Source organism: Amblyraja radiata, chromosome 25, assembly GCF_010909765.2.
Source record: "Amblyraja radiata isolate CabotCenter1 chromosome 25, sAmbRad1.1.pri, whole genome shotgun sequence".
NCBI lineage: Eukaryota > Metazoa > Chordata > Chondrichthyes > Rajiformes > Rajidae > Amblyraja > Amblyraja radiata.
In genome coordinates, this window is record NC_045980.1 from 23,563,903 (window position 1) to 23,579,609 (window position 15,707).

General features: G+C 39.2%; 1 protein-coding gene across 3 annotated transcripts in view; it reads right to left on the minus strand.

Moving 5' to 3' along the window:
• The window catches only part of cabin1 (calcineurin binding protein 1), a 244,075-nt gene that overhangs the window by 181,311 nt on the left and 47,057 nt on the right, over positions 1-15,707 (minus strand). For all 3 annotated transcript variants that reach the window (XM_033043465.1, XM_033043466.1, XM_033043464.1), the window contains exons 13-21: positions 14,581-14,768; positions 13,742-13,891; positions 13,426-13,620; positions 12,252-12,488; positions 7,889-8,039; positions 6,637-6,749; positions 5,061-5,222; positions 3,061-3,267; positions 989-1,134 (exon numbers count right to left, since the gene is read on the minus strand). In XM_033043465.1, coding sequence (XP_032899356.1) covers positions 989-1,134; positions 3,061-3,267; positions 5,061-5,222; positions 6,637-6,749; positions 7,889-8,039; positions 12,252-12,488; positions 13,426-13,620; positions 13,742-13,891; positions 14,581-14,768 — 1,549 coding nt within the window. The remainder of the gene's footprint in view (positions 1-988; positions 1,135-3,060; positions 3,268-5,060; positions 5,223-6,636; positions 6,750-7,888; positions 8,040-12,251; positions 12,489-13,425; positions 13,621-13,741; positions 13,892-14,580; positions 14,769-15,707) is intronic.

Genomic DNA, 15,707 nt, shown 5'->3' on the forward strand with positions numbered 1-15,707 from the left:
AGCCCCTACTTCACAGTGCCAGAGATCCAGATTCGATTCTGACCTTGGGCACTTTGCTCATTCTCCCTGTGACTGCATGAGATTCCTCCAAGTGCACTGGTTTCCTACCACATCCCAAAGACGTGCGGTTAATTGGCCCTCTGTAAATTGCCCCCCAATGTGTAAGGAGTAGATGAGAAGTGGGATACTAGTGTGAGAGGGTGATCGATGTGGACTCAGTGGGCCATAGGGCCTGCTTCCATGCTGTACCTCTAAACTAAACTGCTGTCTCTGAATTCTGAAGGTAAAGGAAGGTGCAATATTGGACCTGCCTGGGGCATTTACAGTGTTTTGCAAATACACAAGTAGCTGAACAAATTAGAGAGGTTACAACTCCACCAGCTATAATCCACATTTAAATGAGCTCTTTGTTCCTGCTTTTTTAATATTGTCAAGAATAACCCATGTCAAACAGTTCAATCCATTGCTGCAGTTTTAACTAGCAACTCAAAGCAACTGCATCAAAAGATTAACTGGCAACATTTAAAGCCTTATCCATGCGTTAACGACAGTAGAAATAGGGCAGACTTTGTCCAGCATACTTGATTCAGGTCACATCAGAATTACAATGCACATAGAAATAAACAACATAAGTAGGGAAGAAGTACCAACTACTAAGATCAGTGGACCCTACAGCTACATTCTTTATTTTTTAAATATACAATTAACCCAAAGCAAGACGGCTGAGAAGGTAAAATCTGATTAGTAATAATGCAGAAGGTTGCAGAGCTTTCAGAAGCAAGTCACGAGCAGATATTATTGCAGGCGTTCGCAATCAGTAAACTACAATAACTGAACCATACAAGCTAAGACATCTTAATACTAATGCAGGAAATAGCGTAAAGGGTATACAATCACGAAGAGCACATTCTAGTCATTGCAAAATATGAAATCCCAAAATACTACCACAATTGATTTTCTTGATTTCACGACAACTAGTAATTCCTACCTGCCTGGGGAGACACAGATGTCATGCATGTAGAATTTAATAGCTTTCGCCTGTTCTTTGTTCTTGAAATGATAATCAGCCAAGAGGTAATACAACTCATTAACAAGAGGAAGCACAGAATCTGTTCCTTCAGAAAGTGTTGGCACCTAAGACAAAAAAGATTTACATCATCAGATTTAAATCTGTAACATTTGCTTTAAAAAAAGATATTCACTAGAAACCCATTTTAATCGACCCAAATAAAGTTGAAATGTAAATGTTTAGAGAAGGTCTGTAACATAGCTGTTACCCAATTATTGTAGCTAAATTACGTCAAAGACTAGAGGGTACAGCTGAAAGGCGAGAAGGGCAAAGTTTAAAGGAAATGTGCAGGCAAGATTTGTTTAAACAGGGTGGTAAATGCCTGAGATGCACTGCCAGGAGTGGTGGTGGAGACAGACACAATAATGTTTTCAATAAGCTTTAAAGATAGGTACATGGTTATGCAGGTAATTGAAGGATATGGATCATGTTCAGGCAGGTATGATTTAGCGGTATTGTGGCACTATGTTAGGCATAGGCATTGTGGGTCAAAGGGACTGGTACTGTGCTGTACTGTTCTATGTAAACAGTTATTTCACACTTTCTTCATCTCTTCCAAATAACGGTCTCTAGTAAAGGATGTGACTTCACAGGTTTCACAATATATAAGCTCCTCCTTCTGCATATTTATCCCTCAATAAGCATAACTAGTACATTAGATGGGAAATAGCTGAGCTCCTGATCCACCGTCTCAAGCCTCTGTAGATACCAGTCACCAACTCTGATGGGACATCTTTACAAGGGTTTCACCACCACAACATCTGGCCTCCAATACTGTGAAAACGTTAAGTATCTTTTTTCCACCTCTGCTATTTTGCAACTGAGTGGGCATGTTCAAAGAATATGAATAAAATATGATAATTGTTCACCCTGATTTCCAGCAGCATTGCTCAGGCTTAAATCTTTCTGTCCCATTCCTACCCTCTCACCAACTTAAAATTAAATTGTATCCCATCTTTCCCAGCTCTGTCAAAGTGTTTTTGGCTTTAAACATTAAAGTGTGACCTGCTGAGTATTTCCAGTATTTTCTATCTCATTTCAGATTTTTCACACGTGCAGCTTCTTTTCCCATTTAAACATGAGACAAATGAATGCTGGTATTCAGACTGATCTGGATTCCTTCACATAATGAACACAAGGTAGAACATGTGATTAGGAAGGCAAATGCATTTATAACTAAAGGATTATATTAAAATACAAAAGTAGGAATACCTTGCTAAACAGCAAGCGGAGTACTACATACAGTTTTGTGTTCCTCGTTTAAGGAGGAATGTATCCGCCGAAGAGACAATTGAGTAAATCTTTGCTACACTAATTGCCAAGGTGACAGCAGTGCCTGATGAGGGAAAATTCAGCAGAATAGATCTATATTCTCTGTAGTTTAAAATAATCAGCGGTCATCTTGCCATCATGCCGGATTTTGAGGAGCTTGACAGTGGTTGATGTGAGGATGTTACCCATCGGGGAATTAGGATAATTTGGACACCCATTTAAAAAGAGTTGAAGAACAATTTATTCTCTCGGATGAGTATAAATCTTTAGCATTAGCTGCCCCAGGGAGCCGTGGATGTTGTCATTATTTTCAAGTCCAAAAGATCTTCAGACACTTGTGGAAGTGTTCATGGGAATCAGGCAGGAAAGTTAAGATAGCAACCATCTCACAGACTGGCAGAGCAGGCTCTAGGTCCAAGTCATCTATTCCTGCTCCTAAAGGGCCTGTACTACTTGGCGATTCTTTCGGCGACTGCCGGCATCATTGACTGACGTATGATGTCACCGAAAAATACGCAGCGTGATGACGTATGACGCGGTGTGATGACGTTTGACGCACGGTATTTTTTCAAGTGTTGCAACCACTTTTATGTCGCCGCTGGATTTTGAAATGTTCAAAATCTTTTGGCGACACTGATATGACGCCGGCAAAATCGCCAAGTGGGACACGCCCTTAATTCTTACATTTGACAGTTCCTCCACAGTGCTATTAACATTACCGTGTCAACGGAGCCTTCAATATATGCTGTAACACTCTCCATCGAAAGAGGTACATTATCTTCGTCACGATCTATCGCAGCAATCTTCTTCAAGAGATTTGCCAAATCTGCAGACACAGTGCTGGTCTTGTAACTGTCGAATTCTGGGCAATTCTTAGGTTTGAAATAGTCAAACATAAATTCTGCGTCATTCCAGCCCAGCTCAACCTGTAGTTAAAACAGCAGAAAAAAACCCAATGATTTACATTGAGCCACTGTTTTTAGTTCATAGAACAGCCGCCAGGAAGTAAGTAAAACAGAAGGAATTAACTTTCATAGAAATCTTTTAAATATTTCCTTTGGGCAACACAAAATAAATTAATAGCCCAGAATTTACAATCAATGCCAAAACAATAGTCCTTGCTGAGTTCGAAGAAAGTTCCCCACAACGATACACAACATCATCACCTATTCCAACAAGCGATGCCATTGGGCCTCTGATCAAAGTGAGTCCCAGGATTCAATGTCATCAAGGTTGACTCAACAGTCAATCACATTAAAGATCATTCAGAGTCAACATACAAACAATCTTTCATTAACTTTATAAACATGCTAAACAAAGATCAGTAATATATATATGATTTAGGAAGAAACCGAAATTCCAAATATGATAAAATACAAGTTTTGAAATATTTAAAACTGAAACATCCATGAATAGATCGTAATACCGACCAAACATTTAATGTTTTTTGGGTAAATCTTTTTCTTTAAGCAGCAATTAGGGCTTAGTGGATTATCAACATTTCAAAATAGATCTCTTGCAGCCAAGGCTAAGATTTTCTGAGTATTTTGTAGCAGAACTACTTTGTAAATGTCCGAAATTTTACTCAGCTTTTAGCCAGCTTTACTCATTTCCCTTAATTATAGTGGAGAATACAATAAATCATTGGCAGTATTAAAGCTACACATGCTCAAAATAAAATCACAAAGCTGATATTGTTACCCACAGAGTAACAATAATGAATGCCAATTGCTTCATTTTCATTATTACCCCATAAACCAGTATGAATGTTTCAAAGTGTGAAGGAACTAAGATACATTTATACCAGATCTCTAAACTTATTCTATCAATGCACATTATGGTACCTAGGGGTGGAGGGCACGTCAAACTTAAATCCGTGTTTCCACGAAATTTAAGATATTTCAAGTCATAATTTGTAGGAACGAACTTCAAATGCTGGTTTACGCTGAATGGCCTCTCAGTCTGAAGAAGGTTGTCAACCTGAAACTTCACCTATTCCTTTTCTCCAGAGATGCTGCCTGACCCACTGAATTACTCCAGCATTTTGTGTCAATTTTCAAGTTATAGCTTGCCATGTTCTGATTTAGAATTTATCCACCAATAAGGCAACAGCATTAACAAACATCCAGAAACATGAGTCTGAAGAATGGTTTCTCAGTCCACATTCTCGGTCTGAAGAAGGGTTTCGGCCCGAAACGTTGCCTATTTCCTTCGCTCCATAGATGCTGTTGCACCCGCTGAGTTTCTCCAGCACTTTTATCTACATCCAGAAACATGAAGTTTGAAGAAGAGAAACAAGCACAAATATATGGAATGGATTGGGTAAAATTTAAATGCTTTATGCAATCCAGAAATCAGTTTCAATACTACTTCACTCTTCCATTAATTCCGTGTTTGTTCTTCCAAAAAATCATTTGTGTTCATATTTCCAAAGCAACTTTTAAATGCAGCCTCAACAAATATTCTCTCTTCAATTAATTGTACCAAACAACAAATTGAATCCTAAAGAACAGACCAGGAGCAAATAAATATGTCACAATGGGAAAGGCAGAAACCAGCATTCACAGAGAGCAGAATTGGTTTTAAGTTGGTTAAGGTTAGTCTACACACAGTGGATTCATTTCACAAATACGTATAAAGTCTTTTGTGCCTACTTCTATACCACAAAGTATCCCATGTTGTCTAGCTTGTCACATAGAGTGCATACATAGGTACATGCCTGCTGAGCCGAATGTTCCTCCAGATATCTTGCTTTACTTTTCTTACTAGGATAGGCATAGAGACAGTAAAAACATTGCTCAAGTGCAGTTTCAAGTTCCTCTTTGAAGGGGTGAGCATCTTCAGCTCTTGAGGCAGTCAACTCCTTCTGAAGAACTCGAACCTGTTGAGGAAGACATATTGTGTAAGAAGGAACTGCAGATGCTGGTTTAAACCGAAGATAGACAAAAAAAAAGCTGGAGTAACTCAGCGGGACAGACAGCATCTCTGGAGAGTGGGAATGGGTGACGTTTCAGGTCGAGACCCTTCTTCAGACATATCAATTTATTCCATGAAGTTTTCAAAACAACATAGTTGGCTGTGCAGTGGAGAAACAGGCCATTTGACTAAAGTTCATGTTCCCAGTCTACTTAATCAAATCCTTTCAGCGTGTCGTAACGCTTTCTTCCTCGTGTGCTCATCCACGTTTCCCTTAAGTGCATTTCAAATTTCGCAGTTTAAAGGCAAGGCAAGGCAAGGCAACTTTATTTATATAGCACATTTCACACACGAGGCAGACTCAAAGTGCTTCACATAAAAACATGTCATACAATAAAATGAAATAAATTAGAATTAAAAGAAAAGAAAAGCAAAATTAAAAATGCATTATAAAAAGTGCAATGTAGTTAAGATTTAGCTGAAAGCTAAAGTAAACATAAAAGTTTTCAGTCTTGTTTTAAAAGTGGTCAAAGTTGAGGCAAGTCTTAAATCTTCAGGAAGTTTATTCCAGCTATTTGTTGCATAGTAACTAAATCCTGCTTTCCCATGTTTTGTATTTACTCTGGGAATCACTAACAGATTGGTTTCAGAAGATCTTAGAAGGCTTATATAGTGGAAGCACGTCAGTGATATACTTTGGTCCTAAACCATGTAGTGATTTATAGGTGAGCAGCAGGATTTTGAAATCAATTCTCTGACATACAGGGAGCCAATGTAAGGCTTTAAGAATTGGTGAAATGTGTTCAAATTTTTTGGTCTTTGTTTGAACTCTAGCAACAGCGTTCTGAACAAGCTGTAGCTGCCTGACAGTTTTTTTCGGAAGACCTGCAAGGAGACCGTTACAATAATCTGATACAGGGTCTCATCTACATTTTGCAGTTCCACATTCTCTGGATGAAGTAATTTACAGTGATTTTTTTCCTTCAAATGTTTTAGTAATTGAGTAGTACTTATGACCATATGCACAAGTGACTGCAATCATGGAATCTGGACCAAAAAGTAAACTGCTAGAAGAACTCAATGAGTCGAGCAGCCTCTGTAGAGGCAAAGGGATGGTCGATGTTTCAGGATGAGACCCTGTATCAGGATTTAGTGTGTAGCGAGCAGATAACTAGTGTATAGAAGTGAGAGGGAGGAGTAAGACAGAGGCTGGTAGGTAATAGGTGGGACAAGGAGGCAGAGTGGGGGGTGTTTTGATGGAAGATCAAGCCAAGTGGGGAAGGGGAAAGGGACAGAGGCTGGTATGTAATAGGTAGAACCAGTTAAGGGAGGGATGATGTTGCACATTTGCATTTCATAATCTCAGTCACGCTACTTACGTAGAATTTAAGCAATGCTCCATCAGAGTTACAACACCAGGATCGTCGTCCCAGATATTCATGTGCTGTGTTCAGTAGCATTAGAGAGGAAGGCAGCATTGGAGTTTCAGGGTCTACAAAAAATTCAGAGTCTTTTAAAATAATATAAACAAGAGAATTGGTGAAATGCATTCCTTACTATGAAATAAAGCAACAAGCATATATGGGTAACAAAGTGGCTGAAGAACAGAACTAGCAGCTAATTTTGCACCATTGGCTCATATTCAAGTCTTTCAATCCTAACATGCAGATAAATTAAACTAACATTTTAGAATCAATAACAACACCTCCTGCACTAATGTCCTTCATAGAAGGAAGGCTGCTAATATTACCAGGTCTGCCATGTGCAGAGGAATTCAATTGATTGGCCTTAGCTGTACTGTGAACATACTCTTGTACTTCTAGATGGAAAATGTCTACTTGAGGTATTGGAGCACATTCATGTTATCTTAATAATGTAGCTGCAGAACAGGAAAAGGTGAATAATTCCTCACAAAACAAAAACAATTCGGATATTTGGGATTATGAACTCTATCTCCAGAAACCTATTGCTCCCCAATAACAAAAGTAATGTGACAACATAATAAATGCCTAATATCTTTTTTGCATCACCATAATACCCTTCCTCCACCCACCCAAATAATTCAGGATATCTTATGCCCTGTAAATACGCTCACAACTTCAATGTCTTAACAAAGCCTGAGTTGAACGTCAAACCCTGTATCCTTTAAACTGTAAGGATACCTCCGCCCCCATAAACAAGCTTAAATTTCAACAAGTGTGCTTTCAAAATCCTCTGATAGCTCCAAATAAAATTACTAGAATGCTCTAACCTCTCACAATTCTGTCCCATATGGCCCAACCCACTGCTTCCTACTTACTCAAGGTTTCAAGCACGAGGAGCGAGGCATCGACTTTACAGCTACATAAAATACATCACAAGTACATTATATATAATGAAAACTGGGAACTCTGGAGATGGTGGTAAGTGTAAGGGACCTTGTGAAGTAATCAAAAAACATGAGTGGACTGTACAAAATATACTGCAAAAAGGCTAATGGATCTTAAAACAGCTTGACTATAAAGTTACAAATTGTTGTACAGGTATATAAAGTATATATTTTTCAAACAGTAAAACAATTGAAATTACTAGTATGTATAAACCCTACAAGAGGTAGTTGATTTATACTCAAGTTCAGGCAGTAATACTAACCCGAGTCTTCACTCTTACAGTGTTGACGGCGAAGTGTGTCAAACTCCTCCTCCTCATGTTTTATGATTCTGTAGAGGGTTATCCAAGGCAGCACTGATGATACATGGGGTTCTTTGGCATCTTCTGATGTCCCCATGCTGTTGTCAATTATCTATAACAGTACACAAACTCCGGTTAATATTCATCACTTCCGCAGTGCACAATCATACCACCATGGATTGGTGTTCACTTCTATGGTGAACCCGCAAGAGCCAAAAACAACATGCAGTTGATAATCTAAGACCTCATGTAGCTGCATCAACCTCCACCAATAACGTGCTTTTAGTGTAGTGCAGCAGTCAACAATAAAGGGACAAATAACTAATGCTAATAATCCAGATCTTGTAGAAACCAACATGGATCAGCAATCACAATGGCCACTGATCTGTAACTTGGCTAGATTCCACAGAAGGATGAGTAATTAACACTTCACTCATATCTCAAATTAACACTGGCCTTTATCCTTTCACCAAAATGAATGATGTAATTGATTTCCTTTTTAGTGGAATGATGACAACATCAACAACAATAATCTTCATTTATGTAGTGCGTTTAATGTGGCAAAATATACCACTTCACTGCACAGGAATATTGTCAAACAATTGTTAAAGAAAAATGGACCTCATACGTTGCAATCATAACATTTGTAGAGAATAGGGATATCAAGAAGCATTCCATGGCTAAAAGAGCCAATTGGAAAAGGATGGTTCCATTTCACGATATACAAGCACCAGACAGGAAGAAACCGTCTCTGGGACAAGATCCACCCAAATCAAACGAGGAAAAACATCCAGGCAGAAATTATAATCTGGAAACCAGAAGGTTTTAAAATGTGTAAATCTTTCTAAGGGCTATAGGTCGTTGCCAAATATAACATTAAGTCTGAAAATGAAAGATGAGGGTAAAGATCTCACAATGGTCAGTGGATTAACAAACATTTCAGGAACAAGTACAAATCTCAAGAAATCTGATAGGACTAAAATAGATGCAACATTTGGTAAAATAGGCTTATTCTCCATTTTCTACAAAATAAAATAGCGGCAATAACTGTGCAAAGCAACTCGATGCGTTAGGACGTACTGAAACGCTTAAGAATACTGAACTTTCAACAATATTCTAGATCACAGCATATTTGGAAAGATTAGAGAACAAATATGGAGCGGACACACTATTAAATAGAGACAACATGGTTAAGCTAAAGTAACATAATTTGAACAGGCTTCATTTCTCAATCATCCCCTCAGTACTGAGGATGAATTGCTTTCACTCCAATTCTATGTGTTGTGAAGTGATGATGAGATCACTTTGGGACTCACAGATTCTGGCTCAAGTGAGGCAGGTGTTTCTTGATTGGTGTGAATGCAGGTAATTTGGAAGGTGGTGCTCTCCTTTTACTTCTTTACTGAGCTTCCTGTAAAGTTCTGATCACAGTGAAAATGCAGGTGATGTGGTAAATGAGCACTTGGTATTCATTACAGAGCAGGACATTGTGTTGGAGAATTCAGAGAGGGAGGGTGGTGGAATTGAAAGAACAAATCATGGTCAAAAGGGAAGTGGTGTGAGATACATAAGAGTGGTTTAAGGTGGATGAACCCCAGAATCTGATGAGACGTATTCCAGACAGCTAAGGGAGCAAATAGAGGAGATGTTTCACCATTACAGGTTTTGTAGTAATCGTTAGCCACAGGCGAGGTGTCAGATGACAGGAAGAATAAAAATCACACCTTCATTTGGGAAGGGCAATAAGGATAAGAGGTGATTATCGGCAGCAAATCTAATACCAATGGCAGGGAAATTACTTGGAAAAAAGGGACAAAATTAATCTGCACTTCGAGTAGCAGGGATTAATAAAAGATAGAAGTCTAGCCTTGTTTGGAGATTCTTCCTGACTAATTTGATTGAATTAGAGAAGTAACTAAGTGTGTCAATGAAGGTAGTGGAGCTGAGCTGGTCTACATGACCTTCAGCCCTTTGACAATGTACAGTATGTGACATTGTCCAAAAGTTAAAAGCCCATAAAATCCAGAGAATTTGGAACCAAAATTTGGATTGGTGAAAGGAGTCAGAGAGTAATGATAGAGGCAATAAAAAGGAACTGCAGATCCCAGTCGATACCAAAGATAGACACAAAATGCTGGAGTTACTCTGTGGGTCAGATACCATCTCTGGAGAAAATAGATAGGGGATATTTTGAGTCAAGACCCTTCTTTAGACTTGACATGGCTCGAAACGTTGCCTATCTATTTTCTCCTGAGATGCTGTCTGACCCAATGAGTTACTCCAGCATTTTGTGTCCAGTATTGATAAGAGAGATAGTACTGGAACCTCACATAAACATTAATGATATGGATGTGAATGAAAATGTATATGATTTGGAAGTTTACAGATTTCACAATAATTAGCATATGGAGATGAGTAGTCTTTGGGTGTAGATCAATAACCTATCCTACCATTGATGCTGCAAGGGTGTTTTTCAGACTGGAGGCCTGTGACTAGTGATGTGCCTCAGGTATCGGTGCTGGGACCATTTCTGTTTGTGGTTATATCAATGATTTGGATGAGAATGTACAAGGCATGATTAGTAAGTTTGCAGATGAGATTAAAGTGGGTGCTATCGTTGAGAGTGAAGTTGGTTATCAAAATTTACAGCGGGATCTTGATCAGCTGGGCAAGTGGACTGAGGAATGGCTAATGGAGTTTAATGGAGACAAGTGCAAAGTGTTGCATTTTGGGAAGTCAAGTCATGTCAGGGCCTTCACAGTGAATGGTAGGGCCCTAGGGAGCGTTGGACTTACCAAGCTATTGGGAGATTTTGGACAGGAGTGTATTTCAAGAGAGGAATAGATAGGGTGAATGTCAGTCTTTTATGCAAGGTAGGGGAATGAAACACAAGAGGCTTATATTTATGGTGTGAGGGGCAAGATTTAATACGAACCTGAAGGGCAATGTTTTCCACTCAGAGGGTAGTTTATTTATGGAACAAGCTGCCAGAGCAGGTAGAATTTGTGACACGTACTATCACAGCATTTAAAAGACAATTAGACCGTTACATGGATATCAGAGGTTTAGAGGAATATGGGCCGAACGCAGGGAAATGGGGTTAGCTTGGAATGGCCATCTGGGTCGGTATGGATGAGTTGGGCTAAAGGGCCCGTTTCCATGCTTTATGACTTTATGCAGGGTTGACTTTTTTTCTCTGTAGTTTAGGACATGTGATCTCACTGAAATGTACAATTGCATAGATATTTCTTCTGGCTGGGATGTTTAGAAAGTATGGTTACAGATCAAAATAAGGGGTTAGGCATTCAGGACCAAAGGACAAAAAAATTCACCCACAGGAGGAATGAATCTTCAAAATTCACTACACAGGTCTATCGATTCTCAGCGATTCAAGATTCACGGTGTGATCGTTGGTCGGCGCGGACTTGATGGGCTGAAGCTTCTGTGCTGTACCTCTAAAATCATTAGAATTTGACGGATTTTTGGACAAGAAGTCAGTCGAGATGTAGAGGGTCAGTGCAGGGAAATAATTAAGTAAATAAATGAAAAGTGTATTTTAAAGACATATCTGCACAAAGATAGACTTTCTTAAGTTGAATAATAGCTAATAACCCAGAAATTGGCAAAAAAATAGCAGCTGATGCAGCATCTGTGGAGAGAGAGACACACAGAGAGAGTGAAAATTTTTGGTGGCTCCCAAGACAGATGCATTAGAGTTGGATGAACTTACCTAACCAATTCCAAATATACAATGTCAACCTTTCTGGTTTTCTTTAATTTTCAGGGCCCGTCCCACTGAACGAGGTAATTCAAGAGTTCTCCCGAGTTTCCCCTGATTCGAACTCAGAGAATTACGGTAATAGCCGCTCGTAGGTACTCGGGGCTCTCGTGGACATTTTTCAACATGTTGAAAAATCTTCACGAGCTTACCACGTTTCCCCGAGTACCTGCCGTTAGCATTACGAGTCGCTAAGAGACGTCCCGAGCTCCGACGTACCCGCAACGTACATTCTACGTACTTAACACAAGCTTTTTTTTTTTTTTTTAACTCGGGAGAGCTCTTGAATTACCTCGTACAGTGGGACAGGCCCTTTACAAATGGACAAGAATACAAGTATCACAATGTTGAGCCATTATTCCAATGAAACATAATATAACAAACCAAATGGGTACCATAAGGAGGTAATAGTGTAGGAAAGGTGATCTTAAATATGCAGTTGAACCAGATTACTTTTGGATGAATGCAAGCAAACGACAAAGAAACAAATAATAATTGACTGCAATTAAAATGGATACGTTGCACTAAACAATAGGCTCTTCTTACCTGAATGAGATTGTTGGCAAATCTGACAAAACACGGGTTCATGGATTGTTCCTCCAGGATACTGCTATCACCAGACAAAGAGTAGTCAATCCCAGTCAACAGCTGAGTCACTGTTGAAACCCACTCTTCCTTTGAGGATGAAGATGATACATTGTTCATCTGTAGAATGGCTTCATTTAGGGCAACTTCAGAACACTCCAAGCACTGTCTGTAATCTTTCATCTTTAATAATGAGTCCTGACAAAAAATTAGAGTAGGAAGCCATTCACCAAACTGAGGAAGTTACTTAGGAAGCAGTGGTGTAAGCAGAAACAGAACGAACGAAGCTTTCTAAATTGAATTGTTACCCCACAGCTAATACAAATACAAGGAGTTAATTTACACTGTTATAGGATTTGTAAGCTATTTGGTTAAAAGGTATTAGTACATCTGCACATTATTTAATTTTTAGAACTCATCCATGTTTTTATGCTTATATCACGACTATTCATCTATTTGTAACACTCATTAGTTTAGTCTATTTCAGAGATTCAGCAGCTCTGTTATCCCACTTTCTCATCCCCTCTCCACACAGTATGGGCAATTTACATAGGCCAATCAACCTACAATCCCACACATGTTTGAGATGTGAGAGGAAACAAGAGCACCTGGAGGAAACCCACATGGTGGCAGGGAGGATGTCCCAACATTGAATCCGCGTCTCTGGCACTGCGCCATTATGTTGCCTCTTTTTAAATCCACAACAATGTTATTTATATCCAAGGCAAGCTTTAAAAAAAATGTATGCCACAGTATCAGCCCCAAAATCAACAATAAACGTGAATTGCAACACATTGACGCAAAGTTATAGCTTGCTCAGGATTTTCATATATGGAAATCCACTGCACATGACTCAAAATGGTCAATTTCTCTGATAAGGATTGATCCAATCTATTCCTAACAAGCAATCCTTATGTTACTTCTGCCAATTAAACCAACTGATGGTAATCATGCACAGACTTGTAGTATATAGGGTGGGAAGAGGAGACAAGATACAAGCCACCTTTGAGCATTCAAGGAGCAATCCCATTGATTCACAAAGTAAATCATTTTTATAGTCAAAGGATATTTAGCGCTTCCTGTTTATTGAGCAATGGCCTCTGTAGTGCCACCTAAAATCCAAAATTTGGATTACCTGCAGCAGGAGGAGCTGAGCAGGTCGCTCAGGGATGGAGGTAACAAATTCAAGAGGCTTTGTTCGGCCAATTGCACCAAGGGACAATGTGGGTCGCAACAGCTTCACAACCTGATCATATTCACCCATCTCATACAGTCGCTGAACCTCCTCAAGACTCTGGCATCTCTCAAGTGACTTGAGTTTTTTATCAATCTGGTATGGACAGAAGGAAAAGAATAGAAAGTACCATTAGGGATTAAACATTGGTGAATTACAGTTGACACTTCTGCTTTTGTTACACAATATTTTCAGTACAGTAAGTAAAGCTTTGTACCTCTTCCAACGATATGGCAGAATCCACATGTAAATTCGGCAGTCTGATAGTAAAACTATCACCATTCCTGCTGCCAACCTTAATCCCCATGGAACTGCAAAACAAACTAGTGCAGATATCATAGCTCTCCAGAGCTTGTTCCATATCACCCTGTGAACAAATACATTGAAACATCAAATTCGTGGGTTTGAATCTTAGTCAAGCATTTTAACACAAAAACAGTTTCCTTCATGAACAACTTCATGATACAAGACTGCTCACAAGTTGACATTATTACAATTATTGACAGAGTCACTGTATGCATTATTCCTGTTCTACACATCTGATCTAGCAGAGCAAAAAAAAAAGCTGCGTTTGGTCAGTATATATTAAATATTATATAATAATCAAATCTTTTAAATTTGTGTTCCAAGAATAAAGACAATAGGATGCTAGGAAACAGATTTAATTATTACAGCCACTGTGGTTTTCTCAAGATTCAGGCAAGTCAGCAACAAAAGGGGAGCTGCCTGAACTGCAAGATACCATCTTTTTACAGCACTCTTCCTGAGGTCTCTCTGACTAAAAGAAGAATTTTGCTTTCCATCTCCTTTTTTGTGCCAAGATTGGCAACCATTAGTTTCTCTGGTCTCAGACAGCGCACATTCAATAAAGAGAAGGTAATGGATCTGACAGCAGTCGAGACAGCATTACCCACTTTCCCTCATTTTAATGGCATTTTCAAAGTGAACCTGGATCAATTGGAAGAATTAATTTGCCTTTACCATGAGCTGAGAATTAGAAAACTAGTATTACTGAACTCACCATGCAAGTAGTTCTTTAAACCATAAAACACAAACCTGCAATGCCATGAATCTAGCTTTCAACCAGTATACTTGAACAACAAAAACTAGCCAGTCATTCTCAAACAGATCCCTCTGGGAGGAAGTGAAGGCAAGTTGAATCAGGTCCCCCAAATAATGGCTTCCCGGAAAATCAGGCCCCAGCTGTGCAGCTGTGTTACTGGAGGTACATTTCCGAGGAGAAACTGGAGTAAAAAAACAACAAACACATGGTAAAACAAAAAATCATCGAGTCATACCACACAAAAACAGCCCCTTAGGCCCAACTCCCCCATGCTGCTTACAAGATGCCCCCATACCAAGATGCCCCATACAAGCTAGTCCCATCACCCTGCACCTCCCCAATATCACTCTAAACCTTTCTTATCGACACAATATCGGCACAATATTTGCCACCCTCCAGTCTACCAGCACATCGCCCATATCTAATGATGATTCACCAATCTCAACCAGGGCTTCTGCAATTTCTTCTCTCGCTTCCCACAGTGTCGTCGTATATACCTGATCAGCCCCAGGAGACTTATCTAATTCATACGTTTTAGGATATGCAGCACCACCTCCAATAGACAAATAATTGGGAAATTAAATTTAATGTAGATAAATGCAAGTAATTTTGCGAGGAAGAATAGGGAATTTACTCATTTATTTGAGAGTGTGCCCAGGTGAGATAGAGTACAAACACCAATTGTTAAAAGTTACACAACAAATTGGTAAGGCCACAAAAAAACTAGCATCCACTGCTAGAGGGATAGAAAGTAAAGCCGTTGTGCTAAACCAATATCTAACCTCGGTTAGATTATCCTAGGGTGAAAATAGCAAGAAAGGAAAGCCCTTTGGCTTTAGAAAATAAAGCCAAAGGGCAACCTTATGGATGTCTTTAAAACTTTGAAGAGATAATGCCAAGATAATATTTCCCTTTGTGGGGAAGAGCATATTAAGTGATTCATAAGGTGGTCACTTAGAAATCGAAAATAAATATCTTCATCCCACCTCAAGAATGGTGAGAATGTGGAATTCAAGAAGTACAATTCAAGGGGAGACTGTGGCTATTCACCTTATTTATGCCCCTCATTATTTTATAAGATCACCCCTCAGCTTTCTAGATGAAAAAAGACCTAGCCTAC